This window comes from Eleginops maclovinus, chromosome 7, assembly GCF_036324505.1.
Source record: "Eleginops maclovinus isolate JMC-PN-2008 ecotype Puerto Natales chromosome 7, JC_Emac_rtc_rv5, whole genome shotgun sequence".
In the NCBI taxonomy this organism is placed as follows: Eukaryota; Metazoa; Chordata; class Actinopteri; order Perciformes; family Eleginopidae; genus Eleginops; species Eleginops maclovinus.
The window spans coordinates 6,164,164-6,178,680 of record NC_086355.1 but is presented as its reverse complement, the minus strand read 5'-3'; the positions used below and the strand labels follow the sequence as shown (position 1 = coordinate 6,178,680).

Genomic DNA, 14,517 nt, shown 5'->3' with positions numbered 1-14,517 from the left:
ATCTCGGAAAATTCCTGCGTTTCACAACTGGTAATGGCACTTGTACCAAAATCCAGGTTGTCTTTACAAAAATGTCAGACTTCCCCAGGAGGCCTATTGGCCACACATGTGCATTTGTGCTGGAGGTGTCAGATAGTTACGATAACTTCCCAGATTTTAGATCAGAATTCAATGCTGTTTTGGACAGCAACATCTGGGTTATGGACATTGTCTAGGCTTCTGATGTTTTGCCCTGTCACATGCATATTGCTCAGGGATGTTTTTACAGGGCTTTGAAAACGCTGCTACCTGAAACGTTTATTCTGTAACATATATGTTTATGTTCTCTAGCACTTCAGCTGTTTTTTTTTATACAGCCAATTGTATAATTGCACTCATGTTTTATACAGTTTAGGCTATGTGTTCATTGAACACAATTTGTGTTTAGGCCTATGTATTTGAGTCTGAGATTTGTATGTTTTGCCTGTCACATGCATATTGGTCATAAATGTTTCTACATGCATTTGAAAGTTATTCCTCTTGAAATATTGATCTATACTTTTATGTATACTGTTCTCTAGCACTACATAACTTTTGTTGTATGCATTCTTTTGTATTTGTACTTTTTTGTATTTTTGTAAAGCTGTCATGTTTTATATGGTGTAGGCCTATGTGCTGTTTGAACACAATAGGCCTATGTGCTGTTTGAACACAATAGGCCTATGTGCTGTTTGAACACAATAGGCCTATGTGCTGTTTGAACACAATAGGCCTATGTGTTGTTTGTTGGAACTTGAGCTGCTCAGTGTACTTGAGTACATTGAAAACAATAAGTAAAATGAATTTTAAGTAAACGCTTTCGAAACCATTTAAGAAGTCAGTGATTTTATTTGTCACTTACATTGTTATTCAGTGATGGCATGCTGTGAGGTCTGTGGCAGGGTAAGCAGCGTGGCACAACAGCACTCCAGTGCAAAATCAAACAAAAGTAAGATAGATAAAAATAAAATATATCAAGTTAGTTTCTGAGGGTGATAAAGAGATGAGTTGTACAGCCTCATCACTGCTGGTAGAAAAGAACAGTATCTTCTAGTCAAAACAGTTAGAGGAAATCACCCAGTACTCTTCAGCTCAACAGACTTGCCAATCAGGGGATTAGAATCTTCAGCTTGTCCAGTATCCATTTCTCCGGAGGCATCCCCACTGAGTCCAGTTGAATTGCTCCTCCAATGACTGAGCAGGCCTTCCTGATCAGCTTGTACAGTTTGTTGGTATATTTTGCTTTCACACCACCACTAGATGTCACTGCCTGATAGCACATTTGTAGCAGGTTACTGCAGACATTAAAGGATTTTAACTGTAGTAGAAAATACAGATCGCTCCACCCCTTCTTATAAGGGGCCTCTGTAATCCTAGACCACACCAGTCTCTCATCTAAGTGCACACCAAGGTATTTGTAGGAGTGTACAACTTCCACATCAACTCCACAGATGAAAATCTTAGGTCAGATCTTACCAACATTTACCTGAAGATGGTTTTTGGGTACACCACTCAAAAAACTTGTCAAGCACCCTTTACTCTGTCTCCTGTTGCCTGTCAGTACACCCCATGATGACGGAGTTACATACTCTGATATATTAATATTGCTAATGTTTATACTCCATTTGATAATACAATTTAATGTGACAGACATTTTAATGTATATGCATACTATGTACATTTTATACTATTTATATACATCATCAAGCAGCATAAAATAAAACATTACAACATATTCTATGTAGTTTACATTCAGTATGGATAATGCTGTTTGTGGTGGAGATGGGCACAGCAGTGGAGGCAGAGGAGATGGGTACAGCAGCCGAGACGGTGGTGATGGGCACAGCAGTGGAGGCAGAGGAGATGGCAGTCAGTCCTCAAAGATTATTTCGCCGTGTTCTCTTCTTAGGAAGTTTTGCATGCCCTCAACGTGACCGTTTTCAGTGCCCCTGTCAGCTCGCAGCCGCTCTGGACAGCCCCCAACACGCTCAACACACTGGAGGTAGTAGGAAGCAATGACTTTGGGATCATTATTGGTGCTGTAAGCCTCCATCCATAAGACATAACAACTGTAGCCCTCGATGCACCCGTTGATGCAAACCCCAAATGGCTTCAATTTGTCATATGAATCCATATGCCAAAGTGCATTAGGCCCGCGGGTTGTAAACAGACGCCGCCTCAGACGATGGGCCCGTCTCATTTCTACCCCATGTGGATCAAGTGCTTTGATGATCTGCCTTACTGTTTCTTGCGTGACTACCAATCCCCTCTGAACTGCTCGAAGGTGCAGCCAACGATACCCCTGCATCTGGCCATTTCCCCTCAGTTCCTCCTGCACGAAGGCTATCACTTGGTCTATGTCGGTTTGATTACGCCTCCTGAAAAGACCAAGTTTGCGACAACGCCTCTTTAACGTACGGATAGAAATAATAATATTGTGATTCTGCGCCAAGACACCAAGGATCTCCTTGTTATTTAACCCAATCCTGAAATAACACTCAATTGAGTCTTCCATTTCAGCAGCAAACCAAACACGAAGCAGCTCTGTTGTGAAGGACTAGTAGCCCACTTCCGCCGTTCCTGGCAGATTTCGACTTTTTTTCTCGAAAATTTCGACTTTTTTCTCGAAAATTTCGACTTTTTTCTCAGACATTTAAACAATATTTTCTCTTCATGTGGCCCTAATACTCTTCCGTAAAATAATGATCCCGCTGTCAGAAAAGCTCTGCAGGAAAAATGCAAGTGAATAAATTAAAGGACCTTCTCCTTTTCGCTGTCAGATTCGAGTTCAAGTTGCTTTATGGCACGGTCATCATGGCATACAGTATTTCCAAAGCATTGTACAAATGGTGACCACAAGAACAGACTTCCATGACTGTTGTGTATGTATACATTTTCAGTATATATTGTTGTGAATACTTACATTTTGAACATTGTATCAACTTCATTGTCAAGAGAGATGTGTTTCTTTACAAGTAGTATACCAAGGTCGCCTGATAACTTAACCCTTGATAGTGACAACAAGAAGAGAACAAGAAAAGAAAAATAAATGTTATATTATTGTCCAGGATACAGCCAATAGATACATAATATATATAACAAATAATGGAAATAGTTGTGAGGTCTGAAGATAGAAAAGGTCAGTCTGATTTCCCATGTTGTGTCTTGCAGAGACAAACTGTCATGCAGCTTTCTTTTATTTCCCCAGGTAAGATTTTATTATCTACAGAGGTAATAAATTGCTGAGGCCTACAAAAAAACACAAAATGTAGGGGCAGGTTCAAAGTGTTGTGCACTGTCTCTGATAGAGGTGACAGAAGTACCCTTTTGGTATTGGATTTTTTTACTTAAAGGAATACTCCGGAGTAGATTCACCCTAGGTTAATTTGAACCGTGACATCCAGCCAAGTAGCGCACCCGAAGTTTTTCCAATCTTGTCCGAACATCAGCCGAGTTACGGAGTTCTCCCGAATAGCTTAGTACACGCGCTAACGGAACCTCGACCTATCTCCAAAATTACCACACTACAATCACCTGTTATGACACCAAACTTCTGCAGTAGTATAAATGTGGTCTGTACTCACAAAACGATGCATTTCGAAGTTTGTACATAGTCCAGGAGTGTATTAGTATCAACACAAGCCGAATAGCTTCTAATCTGCTAAAACTGCGTCGACGTCACTGGGCTATTACCAGATCAAGGAAGTGACAAACTTCGAAATGCATCGTTTTGTGAGTACAGACCACATTTATACTACTGCAGAAGTTTGGTGTCATAACAGGTGATTGTAGTGTGGTAATTTTGGAGATAGGTCGAGGTTCCGTTAGCGCATGTACTAAGCTATTCGGGAGAACTCCGTAACTCGGCTAATGTTCGGACAAGATTGGAAAAACTTCGGGTGCGCTACTTGGCTGGATGTCACGGTTCAAATTAACCTAGGGTGAATCTACTCCGGAGTATTCCTTTAAGTAAAAGTAGATGAGTGTAGGAATACTCTGTTACAAGTAAAAGTCCTGCAATCAAAATGTTACTCAAGTACAGGTTAAAAATATACTTAATGTAAATATTATTTGGTTTGAAAATAATTATTTAGGCATTTGTTTATCAAAACTGGCGGAGCCAAATATTACTTTGTATACTGTAAGGTAGTAGTATTATATTTCGCAACCTGAATACAAATTTGCAAAGTAAGTAAATGTGTATTGGAGTAAAAGTACACCATTAACCTCTGAATTGTAGTGGGGTACAAAGTATAGCAAAACATTTAAGTCATGAAAAAGTACAGTACTTATAAATGTACTGTTCTGTAAAGCAATTCATCCACATCTCTCTTTCCTTTTGCCAAAGCATTTAAAAGAAAGAGTCAGATATAACTTATTGAATACCCACATGCAGGTTTTAAGGAACAGTGTTGCCAATACAAATGAGGACAATGATATATTTAGAGTATAGACACACACACTAATGTTTATTTTTCAATCTCCTAATCACACACACACACACACACACACACACACACACACACACACACACACACACACACACACACACACACACACACACACACACACACACACACACACACACACACACACAGTGTTGGCCCCTGTCATAGCGCTGACCCGTGACGTAAGAGCCTCCTTTATAGGACGCTGGGTGGCGGAGCAAAGCGCACTTTACGCAACACTCATCTTGCCGGAGTCTTCACTGTGATTACAATGCATCTGAAAGTGATGACTTGGAGAGAACAGAATGCCCCAACTTAGGAAAAAACAAGTTAGAATGAGATTGAGTCTTTCCAGAAACTGTGAAGAATAAAGGTCTTCTTTGGTAAATGACTTAGGAGTCAGAAAAGGCTGGACGCTGACTGAGATGTGCTGAAAACGGAGAAAGGGACGCGCGAGCTTTACGGTAACAGGTGGACCAGTTTATCTCTTTTTAGCCTTTGTGTCAGTTTTTTAACATCGTTTTAGCAGCTCTCTGCAGCTGTGGAGGAATGTAAAAACATGAGGTGCTCAGGTTTCAATGTCCCGGAGGAAACACAGCAGAGAGAAAGACTTAAGAAGGAAGCTCATGAATTTTAAACAAAGTCACCAAACCTCCTCCAAAACTGCTCCAGAGTGAGGACAAGCTCCGATGCATGGACATCAGGATGTTTTCTGGTCAGGATGGTCTGAATTACAGCTTTAACCTGAGCGATGACATGGAGCTGGTGGACGAGCTGGAGAGCAGAGGGAGGCTCTCTCCCAACGGCTTTATCGTGCTCTCCGTGGTGCTGGGCTTCATCATGACTTTTGGCTTCCTCAACAACTTCATCGTACTGCTTTTGTTTTGCAAATTCAAGAAGCTCCGGACGCCGGTGAACATGATGCTGCTGAACATCAGCGTCAGTGACATGCTGGTGTGTTTGTTCGGCACCACCCTCAGCTTCGCCTCCAGTATCCGGGGGAGGTGGCTGCTGGGGCGCAACGGCTGCAGCTGGTACGGCTTCATCAACTCCTGCTTTGGTGAGCTCCTTACATGTGCTGGTTCTCCCGGCTGATGCTTGAGCAAAAACTTCTGTGGTTCATAAACTCATTGAGATTTGCGCGCGTGTGTGTGTGTGTGTGTGTGTGGGAGTGAGAGAGACAGAGTGTAGTTTTCTATAGGATAAGATAAGACTTTATTGATCCCAATTTGGGAGATTTCTTTCGTCAAAGCAGCATAGATAAGATATTGCACATGAATTAGAGGTAAATAAAATACAATTAAAAAAAAGGGTTATAATGAAGATACATATCATCAGTAGAAGATAACAAAATAAGCAAAACAGTGAATATAAACATAGCAATAATGAAGGATAGATATCTATAGAGAATGTAAATTGAATACACAATAGAAATATACAGCATAAAAGGCAATGTTATGCTGTATATCAAAATAAGTCTTATGTGCTATACTTTTGTGTAGTTTATGAAACCCTCATTTAAGAGCATCTTCTCTCAGTATATGAAAGACAGTTGGATGATAGTGAAAATCAAAAAAACACAATAACAAAGAGGACTTTAAATATGTAATAAGTGCACGCCTACACGTTATTTATACCTGTAAAGTGGCCAAAAAGAGCCAGGTTACTCATACAAAGATCACAATTCCAATATTTTGTGATGTATTAGCCTACATTTTCTGAATCTTGAATGATACCAAAAGTCACAAAACCACCCAAAACATTGGTTCTTATAGCATACGCTGTGATTGAGAGCTTGAATCAATAAAGACACATTTTTATGGTTGTATATGATGTATGCTGTTAATTGCGTTTATTTAATTAGGAAACACAAGACAGATTATTCATATAAAGATCAAAAACATAATATATTGTGATATTATTATTCCTGTTTTGGGAAACACAATTTAGAAAAGTGGAAGTGTCTGATGGTCGTTTGCTTTTACAACAACATTAACGGAAATTGGAGCTACCTCAGTTGAAATAGGAAAACCCATTTCCTGAATATTGTATATGGCTTTATCACTTGTTTGTTGCTTATAATCATCCTTACAGTACATGAGAGGCTATGAGGGGATTGGATGTGTTGATGTTCCCAGTAGAGCATGACGGTCCCTCTCTCGGCTGCACCATCTGCCTAATGACTTTACTGAGGGGACTCAGTCAAATGAAGCTGTAAATGCTTATTTGCGGAAATAATGGGATTTCTGATTGTAGCTTTTTTTGTGGGAAGGGTACAAAAGGGAGCGTGGACATGTGTGGTGTCAAGGTATAAAATGTGTGTGGATCCTTGTGTGAGAATAAAAAAATATATTCATAATAAGTGGGAGATTTTGCTGTCGCTGGTCAGTGCTCTCTAGTGGACAAAATATGTGGTGGCAAAAGTTTCTGTTTTGCCATCAAAACCTATTGGCACATCTGTATTGCAATCTCTTGTTGCTTAACACCAATATACGACCCTAAATGCATCGGTTCATCACTCCGTCAGATAAGTGTGTTCATGCAATACATTTATGACTGCTCAAAAGCCTCTCTTTAAAAGAAACATGAGTGATTGTTTGCTTTATTGCAATAGCTAAATAAATCTTGGTAAAATTCAAATGTTGTGTGAGTTGACTCCCTTGTGATGCTTCTTTGGGGTTAGTGATTAACACTTGTGTTGTATTAAGATAAGTTTACCTGAAATACATTTCCCAAATGATATGAGAAAGCCTGACAATATCTTAATGTGTTGTTATTGACAACAAATGTATGGAATATACCATAGACGTCCAACGTTGTCCAAAAACCATTGCAAACAAATAACCTGTTGTTAAATATTCAGGGTTTGCAGAAGAAACAGATTAGAAAGGAAATTGGCAAGAGTACCAATGCATGTTTAAGATGGATTAGTGCTGGCCTGGGCCTCAGTTGGGTAAAAGCTCTTTCTGGCGTATTAAGCTATTTTCAAAATGCTTTTTTACAACCATAATTCATCATAACAAATGGACTTCATATTGTTTGAGTTGCTGCAGTCAATTGAGCAATTAACTATCCAGGCAAACACATATACTGAGTACTCCACTTGTGGCTTGCTGTAACTATGCACATAATTTATCACTAAGCCAGATTACAGGGCTGGAAAGTCAATTTGACTCCTCTCGTTACACCAAAAACTGCAGGTAACTCATGTTGATCACCTAAATGGTTAAAACTCCACTCATCTACTTTGAATACAAATTGTGTTTGGCAGAATTTTAAATGACATCCTGAACCAATGTCTTTCTAAATGTATTCCACCTTTTGTTCCTTTTATATAATAAATGTTCCCGTTCCTGCACACGGGACTTGATTCATGGAGCTGAATGGTGAAGATAGATATCTAGAGGTAGATATCTTTATATATATACACACTGGCAATGAACAAAACATAAAGAGCATCAATCTTTTAACAGACACTTGAGCAGATACAAGCGGGTACAAGTGCAGAAGAAAAACAGTCATTTATTTTAGTAAAATTCTTATTTTTTCGTACTTTTCGACCAATGTGAACACACTGCAGAGAGATAATCTCACCATGATGTTCTGAAACCATATTGGGTGCATCTACATGTAAATAACATTATCAGTGCTTTGTCTTGTATATTTGGGTGCCATGTTTACACTCATGCTGGGATGATTAATTATGGTTTTTGATTCACATCAATCTCACAGTTTTGTTCACAGTAAGTACTGCGTATGAAGCGTCAACAATATGTTAATGTGTTTACATGTTGAACAGCATCAAGAACATTAACATCCTCAAGAACATCTTGAAGGGTTGTTGAACATACTGTACATACACCATCTGTTTCTCACGTCTATTAGTGCATGGCCACGCTTTAACAAGTCGAGGGCTTGGGCGAAACCACAAACACGTATCATACGGTAATGCAGGATTTAAATTATTGATTTTATCTATAAATCTCCATGCCAGCATCTCAAATTCCAATGAGATAGCAGAGGAGCTGCTCCTAGAAGTCACTGCAGGAACATGACCTCCCACATCATGTGTAATCGTGTCAGAACACTTTGCTGCTCAGCTAAAGGCAAGTGAAAAGCAAAGCCAAATTTGAAAAAGAAACGCTTTTCCAAGGTGACATTCATATTGCAGAGAGCAGTGAAGAAGTATGAAGCCCGCTGAGTCTTCTAAAAGGTGTTTTTTCTCATGGTTTTCTGAAGCCAGCATGATGCCGGATGACTCATACACATGTTATACCATCGATTTAAAAAAGTCCTTTACCGCAGATGTTCAAATGTTTAACGCTTTGAGAGTAAATTCCTTGGCCACCAAAACTGCCAGTAAAATTAGGAAAACAGCCTCTTTTGATACATAGAGAGACAATTTGTACCCAGAAGTACATGCTCTGTGGCGCACTGCTCTTTAAGTCCACCTTACAGTCACTCACAGACATACAGCATGGCTCTCTCACCACATGGGCGTGTAAAAACTCTACATTTGGCTGATTTTCGTTTTACTACTTTTAGGATTCAATGATTTAAGCCCGGGGTCAGGCATAGGGTCATCTCCATCTTGGTGTTTTTGGAATCACAAGTAGTAGTAGGATGAGATTTAGAGCCCCGTACAACACTGAAACCCACTGAAAACACACCATGAAAGTTCACGATCAGTAGCAAATGCTGATTTATCGTGGAAACAAAAACATAATTTCCGAAATGCACAAAAAGCTGTTTTGAGAACACTTTAAAAAGTAGCATTCGGGATCACAACCTTATAAATAAAATGTCTACTGAGGTTATAAATCAAGGGGGGAATTTGGATAATTTTCTCTTAGACTTCCATACAACAGGTGGCCATTACATGGAATGCAGCTTTAAGGCACTTTAGCAGAGGCTATTTATTCCAGTCACAGAGAACCCTCGACATGCCTCAGATATCACTCTCAGTATGTTAAAATTAGAGTGAATAGCTCACAAAGGCTCTGTTCAAATACAATCAATGGATTTTCTCAATCAGATCACAGCATTTTTAAAAACACTTCAAATACCTGTGATTTTATTCCACGGGAAGACATTTAAATGGCATGGCCAACAGTGTGTGAATGTTTGCCTTTCTCTCCGTATGAATGTGTGTGAATAGGTGAAGGCTGAATTATAAATATGTGAAAGGGCCTTTTAGTGGTTGTAAAGACTGGAACAGCACTATATAAAACACAGTCCATTTACCATTCAAACGATATTTGTGTATGGGAATGAGTGGAAAAAACTGGCAGATGTTTCTATGGGAATCAGAGCACCTGCACAGCCTGACCCTGGCACCGCTATCTTTGAAAAACACATTGTGTAACCAGGACCATGTTTCAAAGTATTCTGTGGGCCGAAATAGAATTGGGGAGTGAGCAAATTGATAAGCTTGACCGTTATTGAATTGTAAAATGTCAGTCTTCTTTGAGTTCAGTTGCTCTGCAGTTCATCCCAGTTCATTGTACTGTAAATCTATTTGCATTGAATTCTGACTTCTGTCTTGCTTTTGAGGTCAACCTAATATATTGAAGCTTTTGAAAAGTGTTAAGACTCTGACCCTGTCTAGCCCAGTTGAAGATTTCCAGGCATGCTACTGGTTATGGGAATAGTTTGCCACTTGCACAAAAAAAGGCATTAGAGCTTTGCTCCTTCAATGTGACTGCTCCTAAGTAATTATGGAAGTGTTGCCAATATCTGAATTCATGAAGCGCCAAAGCAACTCACTTTGTGAAATCATTTCAGCGCCTGACAACGACTGTTTAACACCCCAATGTTTATTTTTTGATTGCTTGTAGGACATTTTTGACTGATTTCCGGGCGTTACAAAGACTATGATGAATGAGGGTAGAACTGAGAGATAATCAGCGGGAGTAAATATTTTTTATTCCAGTGCATGACAGGGACAGATGGTTTAACAGCGAACAAAGCAACTGCAGCAACATGCTTAAGATAGCAATGGAACAATAAAAGTCTTTGTAAAAGTGAAAGAAACATTTTACCTGGTTGTATTTTCCTTTAATTCTGTCTGTTTACCAAAAGCATTAAGGGGTTAAAGTGCTCTCACACTTTGTAAGCCATGAGTGCATTAAGTGCTTTTAAGAGGACCTAATGTAATATTTGTATTTTGCGTCTCTACTGGGACATGTCTCCATGCTTAAATGTTCAAAAAGCTCTTTATTTTTCTCATACTGCAGCACCTCTTTTCACCATCTGTCTGAAACCAGAGCTCAGTCTGCTCTGATTGGTTAGCTGGCCAGCTCTGTTGTGATTGGTCAACCGCTCAGATGTCCCGCCACTTAGCGTATGAAACTCTCTATGGAGGGAACTTTGGGATTTTAGCCTTTGCAGACCATTTACATGCACACAAACCTGTTTTACCTGTCACTTGTGTGACGCTTTTATCCAAAGCGACTCACATACATTCAATACTGTGGGCAACCCCCACAGGAGCAATTTTGGGTGAAGTGTCTTGCCAGTGGGACTGGAACCAGTGGAACCAGTGCTCCCATGATCTGAAGATCAATGCACAAGCTCATTGAGTCACAGCCTCCATTACACACTACAGGAAAGTGAAGGCCAGAGACAGCAGGTCCCCTTTAAGCACTGTGTAATGTCCAAACATGATTCACAACCGGATGACGATGTTCAATCTAATTTCAGTCAAATAAACTAATTGCATGATTATTCCTGCATGTCATTGCCGATGATAATCACCGTTGTGTAACAGTATTTGAATTCTAGTTAATATCAGGCTGAAGGATGTGTTGAAGCAGGCTTTGGCAGTAAGAGGCTGAAACAGAGGAAGATAATCTAAATGTGTTCATGGTGCTACGTATGTAAAATCCTATAATTATTATTTTAATGAGACAACGTTTCTTCAGTATGGGAATGAAAGTCCTATAAGGGAAGCAAGGTGTCAGCGTTTGGGGAAATAGGACCCAAGTGCAGCAGCAAAGGGAGGCAGGTATGGGTACAAACAAAAGGCGAGCTTTATTCCAAAGCTGTTTTACAAAAATACAAAGTTAGGAAAAATCCAGGACATGAAAAACACTTGACTTGAACACATGAAGACGATAGGGAAATCCAAGACATGAAAAACACTTGACTTGAACACATGAAGACGATAGGGAAATCCAAGACATGAAAAACGCTTGACTTGAATACATGAAAGACGACAACGAACTGACAGAGAACACAAGGTGAAGCAGGACTAAATACAAAGACACTAATCACGACACAAGCCACAGCTGGGGAGGGGAGGCAGAAACACCAGGGCAACAGGTGACAACAATCAGGGGCGGGGCAGACGCTGACAACGGCGGGAAAACACACAAAGACAGAAAGTAACAGGGCCTGCAATGAGAAACAAGGTAAGTACAAAATAAAACAGGAAATGGAAAACGAGACACAACATGAAACACAGGGACATGACGTGAATACATGAACACCTCACTTGGTGTGACATAAATAGTAGATTCAACATGAAATGACAGACATAATAAATAAACAGAACTAACAGATTTGACGTGACATAACACAAGGTTTTTTTGTCACTATGGTTTCTCAGTTTTCTCTCCAGCTTTCAAATGTTGCTACGATACTGCGATGTCTCTGTTGTACCAAGACAAGCCCTCTTTTTTCACTAGAGGAATATAATTAAGAGTTCAAGTAACCCAGGCCCCTGGTGAGCCTTTCTTTAAAAAAAAAAATCAAGAAGAAAAAAATCCAAGGCTGTTATTTTTTTCCAGTATTCACGCAAAATGTTATGTCATTGAGCTCAAACATTCAAAGTGCATTCAGATACCATTAGCCTTTATACACACGCATGATTTGATCTGCCACTCCTATGCTTAAAGGATTAGTCTGGCTTTATTCCTTATTTTTCATATTGTCAACAAATCCCTTGAAAAGATAAAAAGCAAACATGCATTAGTCTGATACTTTCTAATACTTCCTAACTCTGTTTGCAGCCCCTTTCAGGCCAACTGAAGACGCAAGTCATTAAAAACAGACCACAAATACGATGCTTTTATTTTATGAAAAGATTAGGTTATTTCCTGAATCTGCTGGGCAATATAAAGGGAACAAGACAAGGATTAATTCTGAGTAACAAAATAAGCCTGACCACAACAGACAAACAATATAGTTTCATTTAAAAAAAAATGTTGTGCTGCTTTTTCCTACTGAACGCAGACTGAGTGCATATTGTTAAAGAGAAGATGTTATGCTCATTTTCAGATATACATATTTGTAATTTGTGTCTCTACTGTGACATGTCTTCATGCTTTGATGTTCAAAAAGCTCTTAATTTTTCTCATACTGCCTGTGTTGCAGCACCTCTTTTCACCCTCTGTCTGAAACCAGAGTCCAGTCAGCTCTGGTTCATGGTTAGCTGGTCGGTTTGTTTTGATTGGCCAATTGCCTTAGAGATGTCCCACCCATTAGCCTATCATCTACAATGTGTTGGAGCGCTGGCCTATAGAAGTGCGAGTCTTACGTAGTGATGGCACTATGTAATGGAGTCCAATGGAGGCGTTTCAGGCAGGGGGAAAAAGCCTCTTTAAGATTATGAGTTTAGACCAAAGAACACTCCAATCTCTCACCTACATATGGAATATTAGCAGCATGCCCACGGCAGCGTGATTTCACAAAGTGCTGCCCTCTGACTCAAAAAGCCTTTTTCACTCAGATGCTCATGCTGATCACACAGGACACGTCAGTTTTGGGATGAAAGGGATGGAAAGATTGCCACGTTGCGAGTTGTACAGGATGAAATGCTGCATTGAGAGTAGACCTACAACACCTCATCCATTACATCTGGCTTTGTCTGATGTAAGACCAAGGAAGATCAGAGTTACTGAGTCGTAATTCTGATGAAATTATATTTAAAGGTTGAAAACCCTTAATTAGTATGATGTAAAGTAGCCGATATTAGGTCATTAAACATCTCCTTGCCTGTTGATGTGTTAATATACTGTCGTTTTTTACTGCCAGCTATAAACATTGCAACCACCACCACCAACCACAAACAAAAAGAAAATCCATCTTACAATCTCGACTTTACAGTGCCGCGGTTCACTTAGCTATAACGATGTCAAACTACTTCCCTTTATGATAGAGAATTTAAACATACTGTTGGTTGTTAAAGCTGCTTGAACAAATAACACTTGGTTTTCTGGAAAGGGCAGGCTTTTGGGGAAGGGCAGGGACAAATAAGTGATGTATTTATTTTATTTTATGCACACGTACCCCGTTACTGTTGAATAAAACCAATCAGAGATACACACACTGTCTTGTTAGTGTACTGCATGTATGGTGCAGTATGCATGGTGACATTTACTCCGTGTTGACATCTCTGCAAAGGTGACTCAGCCGTCACATTGGCTCTCCTACACACTTTGATGTCCCGCATATATTCTGGCCTAACATACGTGTGAAATGTATGATTTCTGGCGGCTTAGTTCACTGAGGTTTGAACAGCAGGGGGTCATCTGATGTGTGCAGTTTGCATTCTCGCTGCTTGAATTTCCAAGGTATTTCTGCATGTGATTTTCAAGTAATCACATGCAGGTTAGGTGAACCGGAAAGACAATGAGCACAGAGGGTTGAATGTATTGTCTCTGCCATTATGTATTGCTACTTTTACTTTAGGAAAACATCGGAATATTTTTTTGTACTACTGCACAAGATAGACAGAGTTGGAAGAAAAGCTCAGATTTGTTACTTTTTAAAGAGACACTATTAAAAAAAAAACATGCAAAGAAATGTGACTTAAAAAAAGTGACTGAAGTTATTATCTGCCAAAATCTGCACAATTGCTCCTTTCAACTTGAAGCCTATTTAAGAAGCTTTTTAAAACACTGGGTTTTTGTATGTTGGTAGTACAGGTAGTATAAAGTAGAATAAAATGGAAAATACTCAAGTAAAGTACACACATGTACTTAAATATGGTACCCAAGTAAACGTACTTTGTTACTTTCCACTACTACTTATTGTAAAAATACTCGTA

General features: G+C 39.5%; 1 protein-coding gene across 1 annotated transcript in view; it reads left to right on the top strand.

Moving 5' to 3' along the window:
* The first annotated feature begins 4,706 nt into the window (after positions 1 to 4,706).
* The window catches only part of tmtops2b (teleost multiple tissue opsin 2b), a 30,706-nt gene continuing 20,895 nt past the window's right edge, over positions 4,707 to 14,517 (top strand). Inside the window, exon 1 of the mRNA XM_063888041.1 lies at positions 4,707 to 5,526. Within this exon, the coding sequence (XP_063744111.1) occupies positions 5,160 to 5,526 (367 nt within the window). The 5' untranslated portion in view covers positions 4,707 to 5,159. The remainder of the gene's footprint in view (positions 5,527 to 14,517) is intronic.